The following is a 20,248-nucleotide window of genomic DNA, read 5'->3' on the forward strand; positions in this document are numbered from 1 at the left end:
GAAATAAATATGTGCCGTCTGCTAAACACAAGAATATTAGGAATGTGCTTCAATCTGAACTTCCTTGAAAACAGCCAGAAGGGCCCTGTGTCCTCCAAAGGTCAGATGACTCACACGCACGTACCAGGGGCTCGGGGTGGGACCTGACCTGGGGCTTACAGGGGAAGCCTGTACAGGGGGAAGAATACTCACTGCCCTCAGAGCCCACACCATCTGGGTGGTGGTCCTGGCTCCACGGCTTACTAGCTGTGTGACCTCAGGCTGATCGCCTAACCTCGCTGGGTTGCCTCAGTTGCCTCAGCTACAAAGTAGAAATGATAAGTCTCTCTCCAGCAAGGGGGCTGTGAAGACCAGGGAGAATAGCACGTGTGACCTGCCCCGTGCCCAGTAGGTGCTACCTCATGGCTAGCCCTCCCTTCTTCCAGCCTTGGGGACACACTTACCCCTGGCATGATTATCCTCTCAACGTCATTGATGATGTCCTCAAACGCGTCTGGCTCCTCAGGGGCAGTAGAGGGGACCAGCGACCGAAGGTAGCCAGGCTGCACGTCGGGGTAGACCTGGCGTCCCTCGATGCCGTCCAAGTAGTCCGCCACGAAGTCCGTCATCTCCTTTCCTCTCCTCCGGAATTCGCTTGAGTTCATGGTGCGTGGGCTCCGCCAGGGGCAGGACCTTCACCGCGAGAGAAAATAAATCAGTTAGCAAACAGGACAGCCTCTCAACTGGGGTCGGGCAGTTACCAGCAAGCTGACTGCTAGGACCGCCTGGGCAGCGATGGAACCCCCCAGGTCCCGGGTCGGGAGCACCTCCCTCCGTGTCCAGATGGGTGGACGCACCACCGGATTTGGACACGGCAGCAGACCGCTGGTTCTACCGCTCGCCAGCCACTCCCGACTTTTCATGGTCTGCGTCAGTGCAAGGGGCGGGAAGTACACACCGTTTTCCTGGCCCATCCCAACCTTGATGACGACCACCAACCCACCGAGTCCGGCCTCGACCCTTGAGAGCCAGCGGACAGGGACAAGCGAGCGTAACCTTCTGAGCCTCTCTGCCCGCACGAGAGACACACATGGCAATGCCGACCCCTCAGGAAGGCGTGGAGGTGCACTCCCGGCACACGTCAGGCCCTCGGCCCGGAGCCCAGGGGGCGCAAGTTCCCATCAGCTAGTGTCTGCCTCCTTAGGATGCCAGCCCAGCAGGGACCGCACTCCTGTATGCAACCTGCTTCTCAAACACAGTGCTGTCCTCCCCCACCATGTCAGTAAAACGCGGGCGATTCTGGGTACTCGTGGTAGTTAGGTTCCACAAAGTCTCCGTGGACACTGAATTAGAGAACATGGACTGTTCCCGAGGGGAAACGCAGGGTGAGGGTCTTGCGTCTCGGGTCACATTTGTCAACCAATCAATACATCACGTTATATAATTATGTTATAAGAAATATACATATATATATATATACATATATATATATATATATAGTATTAGTGAGAGAGAGCAGGGAGAGAGAGAGGAAATCTTTTTTTTTTTTTTTTATCGTTTATTTATTTTTTTGGGACAGAGAGAGACAGAGCATGAACGGGGGAGGGGCAGAGAGAGAGGGAGACACAGAATCGGAAACAGGCTCCAGGCTCTGAGCCATCAGCCCAGAGCCCGACGCGGAGCTCGAACTCACGGACCGCGAGATCGTGACCTGGCTGAAGTCGGACGCTTAACCGACTGCGCCACCCAGGCGCCCCGAAAGAGGAAATCTTAAGCAGGCTCCTCTTGGCTCCTTCCCACAACCCTGGGATCATGACCTGAGCAGAAACCAAGAGTTGGACGCTCAACCAACCAAGCCACCTAGGCGCCCCTTTATGTGTTTCTTAGAGACACTGGATTTGACATTGATTGATTCGCTAAGTTTGGACTCATGGCCAGCTGCTCTGTAACTCATAACTGAACAAAGCTTCCTTAACACAGGCGTTTTCTCCCGAAGGTGCACGGCACCTTGCACATGGAGAACCCCTACGCCCAGCTCCAGCACCTTCTCTCTGAGCCATTTCGTAAACGGCTGCACTACCAAGAGTAACACAGAAGCATTAATAACACAAAAGGTTTCGCACAACACAGACCCCTGGTTGACACAGGAAGGCAGAGGGCGGGTCACCCCAGCGGGAAACGACCACACCGAGCACCTCAAGTGTGTCATCGGGCTACACACGTGCGCGTTCGGAGCGGTCAGGAAAGCACCAGGAGCGTTGATTTGGGGACTACAGACGGGTTTTAGCAAGTGGGTGAATTTGCACACGTGAGATCAAAGCAGGAAACTGGGACGACACAGAGAAAACTATTCACCCGGAATCCCGCCGCTCAGAATTCTGATGCATGTCCTTCCAGAACGTTCCCTGTATGTGCAAGAGACCACTGTGTGCTGAGCAAGGGGCGCATTTCTGAATCCCGCCCATAGTTGAAAGCTTTACAATTCACGACTGACTTGCCCAGGGGAGTAAGTGCTGGATGGGGGGTGATTCTAGGCCCTCTGCACACAGCACAGCGGTGAACCTGGGGTCACAACTCCAGAACGTCTTCCATTGTTGCCCACGGTCCGTGCTGGGTGTCTGTGGATTTTTTTATTTTTTTATTTTTTGACAATTTGTATGAGGTAAAAGGTGGTAAAGACAAATGATTCCCTGGACACTTGTTAAACGCAAGAAGATTTTTTTCAAGATTACTGCAACGGGGGAGGGAGACAGAGCTTAGCTCGTAATGCACCAGGACACGTGGGGACTCACAGCCGACAGGGAGGTAGGAAGTAGATGGAACGTTCCTCAGAGCACGCTGGCATGGTGTCCAGGGTGGGGGAAGAAGATATGGAGGGTGGAGCCTTCCTCGAGCTGGCTAGCAGGATTCCTCGATAAACCTGGGCTCAGCAAGCCGAAGTGAGCACGAACGAAGACGCCCACAGAGGCCTGACGAAAGTTCGCGCCAGGAGGGCATCTTAGCAGAGGTGAGTCAGTCTGAGGGTGCCTTTCCATTCCTTGGTGCTCTCTCCACAGTGCTCCCCACTGCGTGAGCGGCCCAACGGATGTCGTTGGAAGTTTCCAGCTCCCTTGAAGACGGATTGTTAGAACAAACCCTCATCTGTGTTATCATTTGGGGATATTTTTTTTTTTTCAACATTTATTTATTTTTGGGACAGAGAGAGACAGAGCATGAACGGGGGAGGGGCAGAGAGAGAGGGAGACACAGAATCGGAAACAGGCTCCAGGCTCTGAGCCATCAGCCCAGAGCCTGACGCGGGGCTCGAACTCACGGAGCGCGAGATCGTGACCTGGCTGAAGTCGGACGCTTAACCGACTGCGCCACCCAGGCGCCCCTGGGGATATATTTTTTACCTTAGTGAACGAGTGGCAGCGACTGCGATATAAAGTAAGGTTCCAAGTTCTAGCAAGAGTGAATGCGAACAAACCACAATGATCGCCCAAAGTCCCAGCACACCTTTGCGTTTCGTAAGCTCAGGGCCAAGGAAGGTTCTGCTTATCATCCAGAATATCATGGCCAGACTTTCCAACGGCTCTGAGTGCAAAGCCACAAAGCTTCATCTTCCGGTTTATCATTCCCTGGCCCTGCAGGCTTTGAACTTCATTTTTCGTTGGGAGCGGCTGATTATCTGAAATACTGCACAGAGAATAAAACTTGGTTTTTACCCCGGATCAAAGGAGTTCAGGTTGACATGATTTGAATTCAACTAAAACTGTATGGATTTGCAGACCTTTCTGCCAGCTTGCTTTCTTGCTGAGCAATTATGAGCGCATGCCCCATGTAGATACGTGTTTTTCTACCATGTGATTTCTCATGCTTGTATCGTAGTTCACAGCTTGTCTGTGCTACATTCACAATGCACTTCCACCGTGAACATTTGGGTCGCTCCCCAAAGTCATTTTCCCCTGACTTAGGAGAAAGAGTTGGTGCAACCCATTGGCCAACATGGCAGCATTGAGAGCCAAAGGCCTCTGACTCAGGTGTCATTGGCTGAACTACCTGGTGGAAAGTGCCACAGTGGCAAATGTCATCTAAAAAAAAAATCGTGACAGTAACACCACTACCTCAAAGGACTGTTTTTCAACAGTTTATTCCTTTTGAGGAGAGAGAGAGACAGAGCATGAGCATGGGAGGGGCAGAGAGAGAGGGAGACACAGGATCCGAAGCAGGCTCCAGGCTCCGAGCTGTGAGCACAGAGCCCGACGCGGGCCTCGAACTCATGGACCGGCTCATGGAGCTGAAGTCAGACACGTAACCGACTGAGCCGTCCAGGCGCCCCTGTTCATTTCATTGCAAAAGCTCTACTATAATTGGCTCGGCCTCAGGTCGGTGATACCTTTTGCAGACATTCTCTTCATTTTTTTGTCTGACCTAATTTTGCTGGTAATTTTCTTCTGGCCTCTGAGGATTTCACTTTTTAGGTAATCAAATCTCAGTATCTTTGCCTTTATGATTTGTCCTGGGCGAATGACTACGAAAAACGCCTTGCGAAGTAAATGTTCGGGGCACTTGCACTGCTGAGGGGAGGCACGTGCACAAGCTGGAGACCCAGCACGGGGACCTGGGAAGGATGGGGAAAGATGCCTCGGTTCTCGGAGAATCGGCTGCTCCTTTCCAGTGGGAACGAAATGGCACAGACGGACGGCCAACAGGAGATGCCTCAGGAAAAACAGACGCACACATCCCGACTCGCCCCCAAAAGAAATCGTCCTCTTCCACCCATAAGATGAGAGCCAGTCGCTATTTTCCAGTCGTTTTGCCACTTACTTGCCAACTGTGTCCCCCTGAGATCTCTCCAGAAGGCTCTTAGTGCAAAGCCACAGAGAATCTTGTGCTCGTTTTGAAGCGGTTTGATATTTCATGCCCCCAAGCCGGGCAAATATTGGCTGGGAGGTGTAGACAATGACAGAGTTTGTGTCTCATGTCTTTCCTGGCCCTCGGAAGCTCTTCCGTGGACATAAGCCGATCACAGGGCTGGCCGGCTGCCTCCGTCCCTGCGGTGTTGCGTGCGGACAAGCCCGGCCCATCCCTGAACTTCTGACTCCCCAGCCCCTGGGTCAGTGCCCAGCTCTGGCCCCACACACTCAGGAAGATATGAGCCCCCTGCTCCCCCTCATGCCTCCTGCCTGAGCCAGGGGTTGCTTGGTTTTGTGATGTCTCGTTCCCCCGACATCCGCTGCTAACTGGGGCTTCTCCACGCACAGTCCTCAGCTGTTGATTTTCTGCTTTCTCAGGACCAATCACTGACCCAGGGCCAGTGACCTGGCCTCAAATGCTTGCTGAGTGAGGAATGAATGAAGGAATACATGAGCAGATGAATGGAAAATCTTCTGGCCCTCTAAACATTTGGGTTTTGAAATATGATATATGGTACCCTACTCTCTACATTTAAGACAGCTGTAACCACAAGCCCATGACCACGTATCTGCCACAAGAGACAACTGCTCAGGAACAAACGGGCCCCTCCCCCGAGAAACCCTGACCCACCCCCACCTGCGTCCCTAATGTCCAGGTCATGCCTAGCCTCGGGCCCTCCAGCCTCAATAACGACTCTATTTCCCCAGCCTAGACCCTGACTTTTCACCTTGGACTTCAGCTTCCCTCTCCTCTGGCCCCAGCAGCCCCCGCAGACCACGGATCAGCCTTGGCCATGGTGGTTTGGCCAGAACCCAAGCCAGGCCCTGGGCGGTGTCTCACAGGTACAGGGTAGGGTGGCCGGGCACCTGTGGGACTGCAGTGATGATGCACTTGAACTGACAGGACCAACCAAGTCGGCAGTTGGGGCGCCGGGGGGCGCCGTCCCTCTGGGAGGGCTGGAGACAGGCCGGGACAAGGTGCTCTGTGTCTGTCCGTGGTCCTACCTGCTGGTGCTCCCAAGCCATGGTCTTTTCAAACCCGGGGGGCTGGGCACTCAGTCAACCTTTCCTGACCTTCCAGGAAACTTGATACAATGAAGGGTTTACACTTTTTTTATACTATTCTAGGGAAAACGAACCATAATTATGATGAAAAACAAACAAACGAACAAACAAACCCTTCTGCCTCCAGGCCCATGAGGTTTTGTCTCTTTTCCCCCAAGTACATCACTATCAATGTGGGCACAAAAGTAATTGGGCAGATTTTCCCGAGTCACCTGGTTCCTTGACGAATGCTTTCTCTGTGGGCACAAGAGCATACATCCAGCCAACATGAGGAACGCTTCTGGCCGAGAGCATGAGGAAGTTTCTAGCGATGAGAGCCTTCCAGCAATAAGGGTGACTAGCTCTCAATTTGCCTTAAAAGAGACCCCGAACGCGCCTCTGTAACTCTTAGGACTCTAGTTAACAAGCCACGTGGGAGCTTTACGTCCTTTAAATTAGCGTCTTCTTCAGGGACGATGCAGCACATGAAGCATCCCAACAAGCCCCTGAGAGGCCCCGAGGTCACCTCTTCTGTCACAGAGACGCCGCCGTATCTCCTTGCCCTTCCCGAGGATCCCTCTCAGCCCGGCACAAAGGAGCCGGGTGAAAATGCCCACCTCGGAGCACCCCTGGGAGATACACGCCCCATATGGAGCTGGCGCTCAGGTAAAACTTTTTATTAAAAAAATAGGGGTTTGGGTGGGGGCTCGCCCGGGTGGCTCAGTCCAGGAAGCATCTGCCTCTTGGTTTCGATTTAGGTCACGATCTCGTGGTTCACGGGATCGAGCCCCGCGTCAGGCTCCGTGCTCAGAGCCGCCCTAGTTTTGCAGGTGGGAAATGTGAAAGGTCAGGGCTCAGAGGTGTCAGGGTCCTTCCCAGATGTGAAACTAGTGGTGGCAAAGCTCAGGCACAAAGCCGTGTCCTTCCAAGCACTCCGTCCTTCACGCCAAAGCGCCCTTCCCTGCGGTTCCAGGAATGAAGTCCGGTACTCCCTGTTACACACACACCTCTGTCTTCCACACGTGCAGTTACTTCCATGTAAATTGGGGTGTCCTTGTTGAAAGAGGGACTCGCACTGGCTTAATTGTTTTTAACATTTATTTTTGAGAGAGAGAGAGCACAAGCAGGGGAGGGACAGAGCGAGAGGGAGACACAGAATCCGCAGCAGGCTCCAGGCTCTGAGCTGTCAGCACAGAGCCCGACGCGGGGCTCAAACCCACGGACCGTGAGATCGTGACCTGAGCTGAAGTCGGATGCTCAACCAGGTGCCCGGGACTCTCCCTGGTTTAGAGAATGGTCAGCATCTATATTAGCTCACAGGTACCAAGCACCATGGGAAGATCTTAGCGTCTGTTCTCTTCTTAATCTTCTCAATAACCTTGTTGGGACCATGACCACGCCCGGAGTACATGGCCAGACCTTGGCACCGAGAGGCTAGGGACACAGCTGGGCCCTGCACTCTGACCTGGTCCCTGATGAATGTAGTGGATTCAGACACGGGCTCGGCCTGTCCCCAACAGCCGTGGCCAGAGTAGGGCTTGACAAACCCGGAAACACGTGGGACTAAAATTCAGGAAACCGGTCTCCTCTGAGCTCCCAGTAAAGATTTCCCAGAGGCCGTAGAGATCAAGGCAGCTCGCACAGGGCCTCCCCGGCTTAGCTGGTGGTCATGACACGACACACACTCGCTGCGGCTTTCTGCTAGAGGCTGACCCTCCCCCCTCCCCCCCCCCCCCGCATTTTCAGTTTATTGGATGGCAGTGATCCTGAGAATTCTAAGCAGGCTGCATAATCATTAATCTGGCAAGGGCCCTGAGCTGGCGGGCAGGGGGCTTTCTACCAGGTCAGTTCAGATGCCCAGGAAGCCTCTTCCTCCTGTCTGGCCAGCGCGGTCCGCCTTAGAGACTTGCCCTGCTACACTGTGCAGAATCGGGTTTTTCAACTTGCAATTCCACGGGCTGTGCCCTTCCTCCCTAGCAGCCGTGGGCAGGAGAAAGAACGTGCATCCGGGATCAGAGTAGATGGGCTTGAGTCCTGGTTCTGCTGTAAAGAGGCTGCACCACTGACACCAGATTCCTGGTCTCTCTGCACCTGCTCCCTCCCCTGTCAACCGGGCAGGGCCGCGGGACGCTGCGGGCAGTCTCTAAGGCTGTCTGCATCTGCCATCTGTTGCCACTGATGGTGGGAAATCAGCACGTGTGAAAGGAGTCCCGGCCCGTTCGGAATATCTGGCGGTGACAGAACCCCAGCGCAGCGTGGGAGAAACGGGAGGAAATCCCCACCCGGGACAGATCCAGCTGCGGGGACGGCCTCGCTCCTTGGACAGGAAAGAGGAGGGAACTTTGAGCGGCTTCTCGATCATGCGCTGGCTAAAGAACACCTGTCCAAGTGTTTTCCTGGCCTGCCAGTTCTGTAGCAGCCATGCGTGATAGCAGCCATGCGTGCCACGATTTCACTTTTAGTCCCGTGGTCAGACACTGCTGCTTCCACCTACACCTGTGCAAACGTATCGCGACGTAATAAACAGCCAACTGAGAAATCGAATACCCTACGCGACTTCAGAGGGAAAAAACATGTTGGCCACAAACCTGTTGATATTATTATGGTGTCCTGACCTCAGATAATTCGTACAGTTGTCATCAAGGTACGTGTATTATTTGGTCATAATACAAAAAGCAAAAAACAAAGTGCACACTCTCCTCTTAGTAACACCTGCCGGGCAGGGCTCACGGTGTCCCTGAACACTGTCCCACCTCCCACGTGCTCTGTCCCTTGTCTGCGTGAAGGTGGCATTGCCGTGAAAAATGGCATGTCGCTTCCTTTTCCTACTGAATTTGTCCCCCAGAGATGTCAACCCCCGAATGGAAATCAGGAGGTGTAAGGCGTTCGGTTCCTTTGTACATTGTCCATTTCTTTCCGGAAGACCCAGGATGACACAGAAACGTCACCCACCCGCCATCAGCCTTGGCAAGCACGAACACCCCGTCTCCGCTAGCTTTTCTCATTTGTTCACGTCTGTTTCTGCTTCCAACTTTTTGTTTTTTTTAAATTTAACTCGAAGTTAGTTAATATATAATGTCATTACATAATGTCATAATGATTTCAGGGGTAGAACCCGGTCATGCATCACTTACATGCAACGCCCAGCGCTCATCCCGACAAGTGCCCTCCTTAATGCCCGTCCCCCACTTAGCCCATGCCCCCACCTCCCCTCCAGCAGCCCCCCCCCCATTTGTTCTTTTTAAGAGTCTCTTATGGTTTGTCTCCTTCTCTCTTTAATCTTATTTTTCCATCCCTTCCCCTGTGTTCATCCGTTGTGCTTCTTAAATCCCACATCTGAGTAAAATCATATGATCTCTGTCTTTTCCCTGACTTATTTCACTTAGCATAATACCCTCTGTGTTTGCTATTAAACGGTTTTATGCAAGAAAGAGCCAGTGAGTCCAACTTGAACTACCTCCCCTCGTTTTCCATTTTAGTTCAGTGCAATTCCAGAAGAAACTCTTCCTTAAGGGAAAGCGCCTCTCCTCCCCCTTAAAATTCTCACCCCCTTTCCTCTTACTCTCTTGCAGCCACATTAGCAGTTCACAAAAGGCCACGGCCATCTGCCCTTTTCCATAGACCTGAGACTATTCAGTGCCATTCTAGCTGGTTGCTTCTTTTCATTACAGCGGTCACATCCCGTGGCCACATCACATATTGATTTATCATCTATTCCAAATATATGACACCTGCCACTGTGAGTCGGTTCAGTATGTTTTGGCACACTGTTTGGGAAGCCTCCATTCCCCCCCCCCCCCCACCTCACAAATCAGTTCAGTGGTAAATCCTGAGTCCTCAATTCACTGGGAACTCTCCATTACTCCTGGGGGGTGGCCGCTGGCCTGTCCCCGGTGTTGCTAAGAAACCTGTGTTTGAGGTTACCCCGAGTTCAAAGCCCAGAAAATGCTGCCCCTCAGTTGCCACATCCTATGTTCAGAGAAACCAGATGAATCTCTGTTGCCTAAGTTCTGCTCAATTTGTCATATGCCTTATGTCATTTAGCAATGTCGATGATCCTGCCCAGAGTGTTACTGCTGCTGCGTGACCAAGGCTCAGGGGGGCTGGTGCCCCTGATCACGGCCATACAACCCATCGTGGGAGCAGCGGGTGCTGGCGTTTCTGATGCTGAAGCCAGCCTCCTCCCCTGACCTCTGTGGCCGGGTGGCCATAGGCTCCTGCACGGCCCCCTCCCTGTGCCCACCCAGAGGGGGCTCTGGGCCAGGCTGGGGAGGCAGCGCCTGCCCCCCCCCCCCCAGAGTGTGGTCTGGGTGTTCCCCGTTCACCACGTGTGATAGGCGGTGTCTGACCTGAGCCCCCAGCTGGGCTCAGCCCAGCTGAGACAGAAACGGGCAGAGGCTGTACCAGATCTGCGGTCCCCCGTGCCCCCGAGCAAATGCTGCGACAGTCACTACACACGGGGCACCGGCGTGAGCACTGAAACTGTGCTCTCAATCCTCACGATGGCTTTGCAAAGTAGAAGACTATCCCTGCTCTGGAAAGGAGGAAGAGGGCTCAGGGAAGCCCACACGGCTCACAGGTAGTTTTACTCGTGGGTGTGTGCACTCAGAAGCCCGGACGGGTCCCTCCGACGGCCCCCTCGTGGCCCGAGCATCCCCATCCAGAAACGCGGATGAGCACCTTGAAAATTTCAGGACCTCTCTCCTCAAATATCCACAGAGCCGTGGGGCACCTGGGGGAGCTCAGTCAGTTAAGCATCTGACTTCAGCTCAGGTCATGATCTCACGGTTTGTGGGTTCAAGCCCTGCGCTGGGCTCCGTGCCCGTGCTGACAGCTCAGAGTCTGCCTGGTTCTCTCTCTCTCTCTCTCTCTCTCTCTCTCCCCCTCCTTCCCTCTCTGCCCCTCCCCTACTTGTGCTTTCCCTCTCTGAAAATAAATAAATAAACTTAAATAAATAAATAAATAAGATATCCACAGACTCTTAATTTTCCTGGAGTCTTTCCCAAACTCGCCACCAGACGCATACGGAGTTTCCAAACGTCACAGGGGAAAACCTTCAGAAGGATCAACACCTTGAAGAGGGGGAAACATAAATAACCACCCCCCACCCGTTTATTTGAATTTGTAGGGGGTTGGCAGGATCTTGGTTTTTTGGTTTTTGTGGGTTTTTTTTTTTTTTTGTAATTATTATCATCACACTGGCTGCTGCCCGAGGCACACCCACCGCGTGCCCAGAAGAGAGGGAGAGGCCACAGTCAAGGACACGATTTTTTCCCTTTCAGAACCGCCCTCCTCAGCTTGCCTCCATGTTAACTGTCCTAGATGTCACCTGTCTTTGCCCGGCCTCACGGGCCACCCTCGGGCAGAAAGAGCCTGTGTCTCGTTGGCACCCTGGAAACCCACAGAGACCAGCTTTGATGTCGCAATGGGACCTTAGCCTTCGTTCTCTTCCGGAGGCGAGATCCTGCTGATATGAATGAGAAACCAAGCACAAGCACCCAGGGCTTGAAGCCTTTAAGAGAGGAATAGGATTGGGCGGGGGGGACTCATATCCTTTGCTCGGATGTCCCTCGGAAACCGGAGAAAATAATACATCCCGGGCAGGGGCATTCCCACCTGCAGTTGGCGTGCTGATTAATTCTATAGCTCTCATTATTGACCGCCTACTGTATTCCCGGGGGGCCGCTGACAAACATCAGAGCCGGTGTTTATAAGCATTTTGAGGGAGGACTGTTAGCGGTCCTTGGCACTGAGGGCAGGAGCCTGGGGGTAGGGGGGACGTGTTTTGCCCGCCATGCAGACGGGGTCCTCCTTCCCCACCCCACCCCACCCCAGCCTCCCTGGGCTCCACATACACCACGAACCAGCCCGGAAACTCATTTCCACTCACTTTGTTACGGCTCAGAGAACACCGGCTAAAAAAACCATCCGAAGTTTCTGTCTCTTTACCTGACCTGTTGCTCGGAGACACACGAAAAGGCAGGCGACTTAGGTTGGCACCCATTTCAATAAAAAGTCCCTCTGGTGTGCCCCACCGGCCCACCGCCTGATGCCAAGCCGTCCCGGCCAGAGGAAATCAACCAGGCTGGAATGAACAAGCCACGTCCAGCCCCCCACCCCCACCCCACCCCAGGGTCACAGCCATCCAGGAGCTGGAATTCTCCAGGGGCTCTGGTGACCCCAGGCTCTAAGGACAAAGAGCAGTACTCACAGGCAGCCTTCTCTCTCCTCTCCTCCGTGACAGTTAAAAGGCACAGAGGATGCAATCACCATTTATATAGACAGTGTCCGCCTCCCCAAAGCCAATCAGAGCGGCTTGCTCTGCCTATTTACCCGGCAGCAACATCTTGCAACCCCTCCCGCCCTCCTGCTCTCCACCCCAGACTTGAGGGCTGGGTGGGGGCGGCCCAGGGCCAAAGGACTCAGCGGAACCTTGCAGGGGCCAGTGGCAAGAGGCCACAGGGAAAGGGCTCTATGTTCCCAGTGCTCTGTGTTCGATCCAGACTTCTGCACACCCTCAAGGCAACCCCCTGGGAAACTGCAGGCTCCCTGGCTCTTTCTCGGGGCGAGGGAGGACCCAGGATAGGCAAGATGAGTCAGGAGGATGCCTTCAGGCCAGCCCTGGGCCATCAGTTTAGTCCAGATCAGAGAGAAGCCGGGGAGGTGAGGATTTGAGCCAGGTTCCTGGGATTCAAAACCCTGTTCTCTCTCATTCTCTCTGTATTTTTTTTTTTTTAATTTTTTTAATGTTTATTTACTTTTGAGAGAGAGAGACGGAGCGTGAGCCGGGGAGAGGCAGAGAGAGAGGGAGACACAGAATCCGAAGCAGGCTCCAGGCTCCGAGCTGTCAGCATAGAGCCCGACGCGGGGCTCGAACCCACCGACCTTGAGATCATAACCTGAGCCAAAGTCGGACCCTTAACCGACTGAGCCACCCAGGCACCCCAAGATATATTTTCTAATGCTTTGTCATGGTGTAGAGTAATGCACTTGGCTTTTTTTTTTTTAATTGAGGTATAATTGACATCCCAAAGTATGATCCTTTCAGGTGTACCTTGTAGCGATGGGACATTTGCAGCCATTGTGAAATGACCACCAGGGATGAGTCTAGTTACGGGTGTCGCACACCAAGTTGCTACAATGCGACCGACTGTGAGCCCCCACGCGGTGAGTTACATCCCTATGAGCAGCTCAGAGTTTGCATTTCTGGACCCCCTTCGTCCATGCTCCCTCCTCCAGCACCCCCTCCCTTCTGGAAATGCCAGTCTATTCCCTGTATCTATGAGTCTGCGTTCTGTTTGGCTTGGTTTCCAGATTCCACATATTAATGAGATCATGTGGTTATTTGTCTTTCTCTGCGCGGCTTATTTCACTTAGCATAACGCCTTAAGGTCCATCCACGCTGTTACAAGAGGCAAGAGTTCTCGGGCTCCCTTTCTTCTCCGCCCCCTCAGGCAGGCTGGTCAGTGAAACACGAGGGACAGGGTTCGTTTCTCTATCGCGGTGTGCGCAGAGCCCTGGGAACCTTGGAAAGGGGCCTGGCAGAGCTCACTCAGATCAGGAGGGGCAGGCAGGACTGTCTGCTCCTACGACGCATGCGTGCATGCACATGCGTCCACCGCACGCATATACATACAGCTCACGGTCAGGGGCAGAGGCCTTGAAGCCTGCGGCAGGAGGGCAGCGGGGCTGTGGGGGGCTGGCGAGGAGCTCCGCGCCCGGTGCGAGGCTCCCACCCTCCCTCGGTGGCTCAGTGAGGACAGGAGGCTGTTCATCCCCCAGCACTGAGATGTGCCCCTGCAGACAAGAGGCAGGCGGGACCAGGCGCTCTGCGGGCAGAGGGAGCGGCAAGCTGGACAAAGCTGGCTGGGCCCACGGCAGGTGGCTTCATGCACAGGGGCTCCAGCAAGGGGCCTGGGGTCTGGAGACCCAGCAAGGGGTCTAGAGAGGGCCACTCCCAGCACCCTGCTTGGTAAACCCTGGGTGAAGACAGGAAGCGATGCAGAGAAGGATACAGGTATGGTGAGGGGCTGACCCCAGCATGGACCTCTGGCCAAGGGGGTGTGAGAATCGAGTGAAATCTTCCATTCCATGAAGAGTCACCCTCATAACACCTAGCACTTATAAAGGCTTTGTTACAGGGATTTCTACAGAAAATCATTCATTCCCTCTCAACTACTTTACAAGGTAGACATTCTCATCGCCATTGCATGGATGGAGAAGCTGAGGCTCAGAGAGGTTAGGCCATGAGGCAGAGTCACACAGCAAGCATCTTCCTTGCCAGCGGGCCAGCCTGCCCTCATGCTGGACACGGCAAACCTACTTGCTGGGAGGCAGACCGTGAAAGAGTAGACAGAGGGAGAAATCCATAGTTGTCAATCAATGGTGACTAGTGCTACAAACTCGAGAAGAGGGCACAGCCCAGACAGGAGGCTGGAAGCCGGGGACCCAGCCAACGTTTGCAGAGAAAGCAGTCGCCAGAAGGTTTAAGGCAGGGCCCTGGCTTCAAAACATCGTTGCCCACGGGCTACACTGGGCTTGCACCTGTCTCCACCGCCTGTGAGGTATTATCGGCAGCCAGCTTCTTCGCCCGTCCACAGTGATCGTGGCGAGACAGGACTTACAGTAGGAACCGGACGACAGGAGAAAATCTAACAAAACCTAACAAAAGACGTGCAAAACCGGATGAAGAAACTTATAAAAATCGACAGGAGCCATTACAGTAGATCTAAATAGATGGGAACTGATGTCTGTTCACGCATAGAAACATCCACTTTCCTCAAACCGATTTGCAGATTCGATGCCATCAGAATCTAAATCCCAACACAGATATCTGACAACAAAATATAAATGCAAGGGGCGCCTGGGTGGCTCAGTCGGGTAAGCGTCCGACTTCAGCTCAGGTCATGGTCTTGCAGTTCGTGGGTTCGAGCCCCGCATCGGGCTCCGTGCTGACAGCTCGGAGCCTAGACCCTGCTTTGGATTCTATCTCTCTCTCTCTCTCTCTCTCTCTCTCTCTCTCTCTCTCAATAATAAATAAACATCAGAAAATTTTAAAAGGCATATAATGCAAAAGCAAAGGTCTAAGAACGGCCAGCATACTGTCGAGAAAAAAGGACATTACAGCCTTGCTCTACACTTATGACTGAGGAAGCTGAAAAAATGTCATGGCTTTGATTGCAAAGGTAGACACCTGACCAATTAAACAGAATAGACAGCCTGGAAAAAAAAAATCCCGGAAAGATATGGAGAATTGACAAACATGGAATTATAGATTGATAGAGAGAGAACACGTTATGAAACGGTGCCGGGCAACTGGTCAACTACTTGGAAAAAAATGAAATTAAACCTGCTCCTCAATCCATACACAAAAAATAGGTTTCTGACAGATTAAAGCCTTCACTGTGAAAGGCAACATTTTTAGGACAACAGAAATATAGATTTATGGCCTTGGAGGGGAACGATTTCGTAAATGATTCACTTAGCCAGCTAACCATAAAAGATCATCAAGTGTCACTACATTACTGTTGAGAATATCTATTCTGCAAACTGTATAAATTAGAAAGAGGAGGGAGGCATTTAAGATGCATATTGCTAATTACGGGTTAGGCTTCATAAAATTAAGAAGACATTTCAATAAAAGAAAGACAACTCAATAGAAATACAAGCGCATATCTGCAATGGAAAGGAAATGTCTCCTAAATATGTAGAAAGATGATCTTTCTTGTTAGTGAGAAAAGAAGGTAACTGTTTATTGGTAAAGTATAGAGTTGCAATTGATTTTGTATGTTTCATCCTTTTTCCGGCCACCTAATGACATTCTCTTAAAAGTTGTAATAATTTGGGGCGCCTGGGTGGCTCAGTCGGTTAAGCGTCCGACTTCAGCTCAGGTCACGATCTCGCGGTCCGTGAGTTTGAGCCCCGCGTCGGGCTCTGGGCTGATGGCTCAGAACCTGGAGCTTGCTTCCCATTCTGTGTCTCCCTCTCTCTCTGTCCCTCCCCCATTCATATTCTGTCTCTCTCTGTCTCAAAAATAAATAAACGTTAAAACAATTTTAAAGAAAAGTTGTAATAATTTGTCTGTTAATTCAAGGTGGATTTCATTGCAAAGGACCATATCACCTGTGAACTGTGATAATGTTCTTTCGAGTCCTTTTTCTTATTTATTTTTCTTGCCTGATTACACTGTCTAGGACTGTGCTCTCCAGTGTCATAGGCACAAGCCGCACCTGCCTAAGGGCCCCTTGAAACACAGCCAGTGCCACTGAGGAAACGAATGTTTCATTTAATGTTATGTAATCATTTACATTCAAATCTCAAAGCCGAAGCAGTGTAAAAATGTTGCCTGTTACACAATTTGAATGTAGGACTACATTTCACTTTGTTGTGTTACATAAAATCTTTCATTCTACTGCAGTACATGTAGATTTTTTTTAATTTTTTTTTTTGGATTTTTAAAAAATTTTAAATGTGACTACTGGAAAACTTAAAATTTCAGGTTCTATATGTGCCTGGCCCTATTTCCTAGATGTCCCTCTGTGACACTGTTGAATAGAAGCAGTTGTGGTGAATGTCCTCACCTTGTTGGCTTTAAAAAGAATGCTTCTAACATTTCACTAAATGACAGAGTTTTATTGGAAATTCATTATTAGGAGGTTTCTTCTATTCCTACTTTTATTATAATAAATTGATGTTCAATTGTATCAAAATAGTTTCTGCATCTAAAGAGAAACTCACATGGTTTTCCTCCTCTAAATTGTTAATATGATAAATGTCATTAACAAGTTTTCTAATTTTCAAACATCCATTTATTCTTGGGATAAAACTATGGCGAGTTAACTGTTTGCATGAATTTGTACTTCTTTCTCACGAATAACACTGTAATTTTTCCTGCCAACGTGGATCTTCTCTGGTTTTAGGGTCAGATTCTGTGGTCGCACAGATTGGGGATAATCCCTTCTTTTTTTAAATTCTCTGAAGCAGTTTGTATATTTCTGAAATTCGGCATTATCCAATCACTTACAGTGTGACAAGTCACATGTAAAAATTATTTGCCCCTCCTCCTATGTTTGAGGAAATATTTTTAACAAATCAATTTACTTATCATTTGGGACCATTCGGTAAGATTTCTATTTCCCTTTCGTGCTATGTCAGCAAATGTTTAAATTTCAGGACAAGGGTTTGTCTGTTTTAATAATACACACGTTACCATTTTGCTTGGTTGAATCTACAATGATGTCCTCTTTCCTTAAAATATTATTTATTTATTTATATATTTATTTCCCTCCCTTTTCTTCATTGGTTAAGGTTGGCAGAGCTGCTTTTCGTTTATTAGTCTTAAAAAAAACTTGCGGCTTTGTTGGTCTGTCCTAATCTACCTTTATTTTCTTTTATGTTGATTTTTCCTCTTTAGCTGAATTATTGCCTGCGTTCAACTTATCTTCATTCTGTTGTGATGTTTCTACCACCTTTAGCTGAGTGATTGGCTCGATTTCTGTCCTTTTTCAACATCCAATATCAGCATTTAAAACTAGATGCTTTCGGGGCACCGGGCTGGCTTAGTTGGTTAGGTGTCCTACTCTTGGTTTCAGCTCAGGCCACGATTACGGGGTTTGTGGGATCCCTTTCCTCGTCGGACTCGGCACTGACAGCTCAGAGCCTGCTTGGGATTCTCTCTCTCCTTCTCTCTCTGCCCCTCCCCTGCTCCCTTTCTCTCTCTCTCTCTCTCTCCCTCTCTCTCTTCCTGTAGCCTGCTCATGTGTCAGCGCTCGCTCTCTCAAAATAAATAAATAAACTTAAAAGAACTCCAGACATGTATAGCAATTTTTACTTTTTTTTTTTAATATAAATTGAATTGCATTGAATTGAACTGAACTGAATTGACTTGAATTGACTTGAATGGAATGGAATTGAACGGAATAGAACTGAACTGGGGAGAGGACACGCTGGTTTGATAGCGATTCTGTGACAGGTGTTCAGACTTAAGTCTGCTACTGATACATCCTCAATTTTTGTAACGTTTCAGGTGCAGTTGAGAAGAAAGCATTTTCTTTTTTTTTTTTTTTCCTTTTTCTTCTTTTCAACGTTTTTATTTATTTTTGGGACAGAGAGAGACAGAGCATGAACGGGGGAGGGGCAGAGAGAGAGGGAGACACAGAATCGGAAACAGGCTCCAGGCTCCGAGCCATCAGCCCAGAGCCCGACGCGGGGCTCGAACTCACGGACCGCGAGATCGTGACCTGGCTGAAGTCAGACGCTTAACCGACTGCACCACCCAGGAGCCCCGAAGAAAGCATTTTCTAACTATCCGGCGCGGGGCTCTAGTTATGCCCAATAAACCAAGATGGTTACTTGTTGAGATTTTCCACATCTCTACTAATATTTTTGTTGCCTTGATGAGCCTTTCAGTTTACTATCATTACTAATGGTGCGTTAGAACTTTCCATCATGATGGTGAATTTGTTGATCCGTCCTTACACTTGTGCCAAGATTTGCTTATTATACTTCAGGTATACTTGCGTTCTTCCATCAGGTTTATACAGTAGCAAACTACATAAATAGATCACTTGTTGATGACCTGGTTCAGCGTGGACACACCGTCGTTCTTTGTCAGTCTCGCCTACCGTCGGTGTTTTCGAGCCCGCCCCCTGCCACCAGAGGCCGGGGTGCAGCAAAACTCGGGGATGGCATCCCGTGCAGATGGCGATGTCTCTTCACACGCCATTTAGTGACTTTTAGAAGCCTGGAAGTTATGATTTACATCTTGAGGAGCCCCAACATGTTCCTCGTTTCAAAATCCAGTCGGTGAGGACAGCCAGAGTGAAAGTTCTAGGGTGCCCCCCTGTCCCAGACATCCGCGCACATGAGCCCTAAGAGCAACTACAAGGTTGACCCCTGGAAGGACTTCCCCCAGCAACAAGAGCACCAGCTCTCACCTCCTGGGCCCAACACACTGGATCGCTAGGCTGGCCGAGAACAGGGCAGAGTGCCAGCCCGGGTTCAGCCTGCTCTGCTAAGAGACACTCAGGAGTGGGAGCACCGGGTCTCCCAAGGTCGTGCATGGGGAGACCTGTCTAGACAATGCCTCCTGTGCCCTCACACCACCTTGGAAGCCCAGAGCCTTCCGCCCTGTGCCCAGTCCTGCACTTGCCACTTTCCAGCTGTGCCCTGACACTCCCCATCTCCACCCTTCCCATCCCCCTCCTGCCAACGGTCCCGAATCTCCGGTCCTGTCCCTCCAGACCCCCCTCCCTGCTCTCCAAGGGCTCGTGTGACTACTCTAGTGCCTGGGACATGGTAAGTGCTTTGAAAATGCGGCGTTTGCCCAGAATGGCGGGGGGCCAGGTGCCGGGCTGTGCCATAACAACATCTAAGTGCTGATTTCATGCTCACAGGCTAGGAGGTCCTGCCTGACCGTCCTCACCTCTCCCGACATGGTTTCGCACGTGTCGAACGAGGATACGATTAAAGACGAAGGTTAACCACAGCACATGCTAAACTCTCAGAAGCATTAACTCAAGCCCGATGGAGAAGAGCAATCTTCTCAAGGATGGTATCTTCTTATAATGATTTTTTAGTGTGTATTTTTATTTATTTTTGAGAGAGAGAGGGCTCGTGTAAGCGGGGGAAGGGGCAAGGAGAGAGACAATCCCAACCAGACTCTGTAATCATAACTGGCCTCAGGGCTCGATCCCATGGCCGTGAGATCATGACCTGAGCAGAAATCAAGAACTGGACGCTCGACCGACTGAGCCACCCAGGCGCCCCTATGGGATTTATTTAAAAAAATTTTAGGGGCGCCTGGGTGGCGCAGTCGGTTAAGCGTCCGACTTCAGCCAGGTCACGATCTCGCGGTCTGTGAGTTCGAGCCCCGCGTCGGGCTCTGGGCTGATGGCTCGGAGCCCGGAGCCTGTTTCCGATTCTGTGTCTCCCTCTCTCTCTGCCCCTCCCCCGTTCATGCTCTGTCTCTCTCTGTCCCAAAAATAAATAAACGTTGAAAAAAAAATTTTTAAAAATTTTAAATATAATTGAATGTCAAATTGGTTTCCATACAACACCCAGTGCATTATGGGATTTAGTCATCCCAGTTGCCTAACAAAGTAGGTACTATTAAAACCCTCATTGGGGCGCCTGGGTGGCGCAGTCGGTTAAGCGTCCGACTTCAGCCAGGTCACGATCTCGCGGTCCGTGAGTTCGAGCCCCGCGTCAGGCTCTGGGCTGATGGCTCAGAGCCTGGAGCCTGTTTCCGATTCTGTGTCTCCCTCTCTCTCTGCCCCTCCCCCGTTCATGCTCTGTCTCTCTCTGTCCCAAAAATAAATAAAAATACA

The 20,248-nt window shown here is 51.0% G+C and overlaps 1 protein-coding gene across 4 annotated transcripts in view; it reads right to left on the reverse strand.

The window, feature by feature from the left end:
- Positions 1-20,248, reverse strand: part of DDC (dopa decarboxylase) — an 85,645-nt gene that overhangs the window by 64,248 nt on the left and 1,149 nt on the right. For 2 of the 4 annotated variants that reach the window (XM_040455070.1, XM_040455067.1), the window contains exons 1-2: positions 12,133-12,148; positions 444-672 (exon numbers count right to left, since the gene is read on the reverse strand). In XM_040455070.1, coding sequence (XP_040311004.1) covers positions 444-644 — 201 coding nt within the window. In that variant the 5' untranslated portion in view covers positions 645-672; positions 12,133-12,148. Of the gene's footprint in view, positions 1-443; positions 673-12,132; positions 12,149-20,248 lie in introns of those variants that run through there. The other 2 variants (XM_040455068.1, XM_040455069.1) reach the window with 1 other exon arrangement.

The sequence above is a fragment of the Herpailurus yagouaroundi genome, unplaced genomic scaffold (genome assembly GCF_014898765.1).
Source record: "Herpailurus yagouaroundi ecotype Mexico unplaced genomic scaffold, PumYag 214, whole genome shotgun sequence".
Taxonomy (NCBI): Eukaryota; Metazoa; Chordata; class Mammalia; order Carnivora; family Felidae; genus Herpailurus; species Herpailurus yagouaroundi.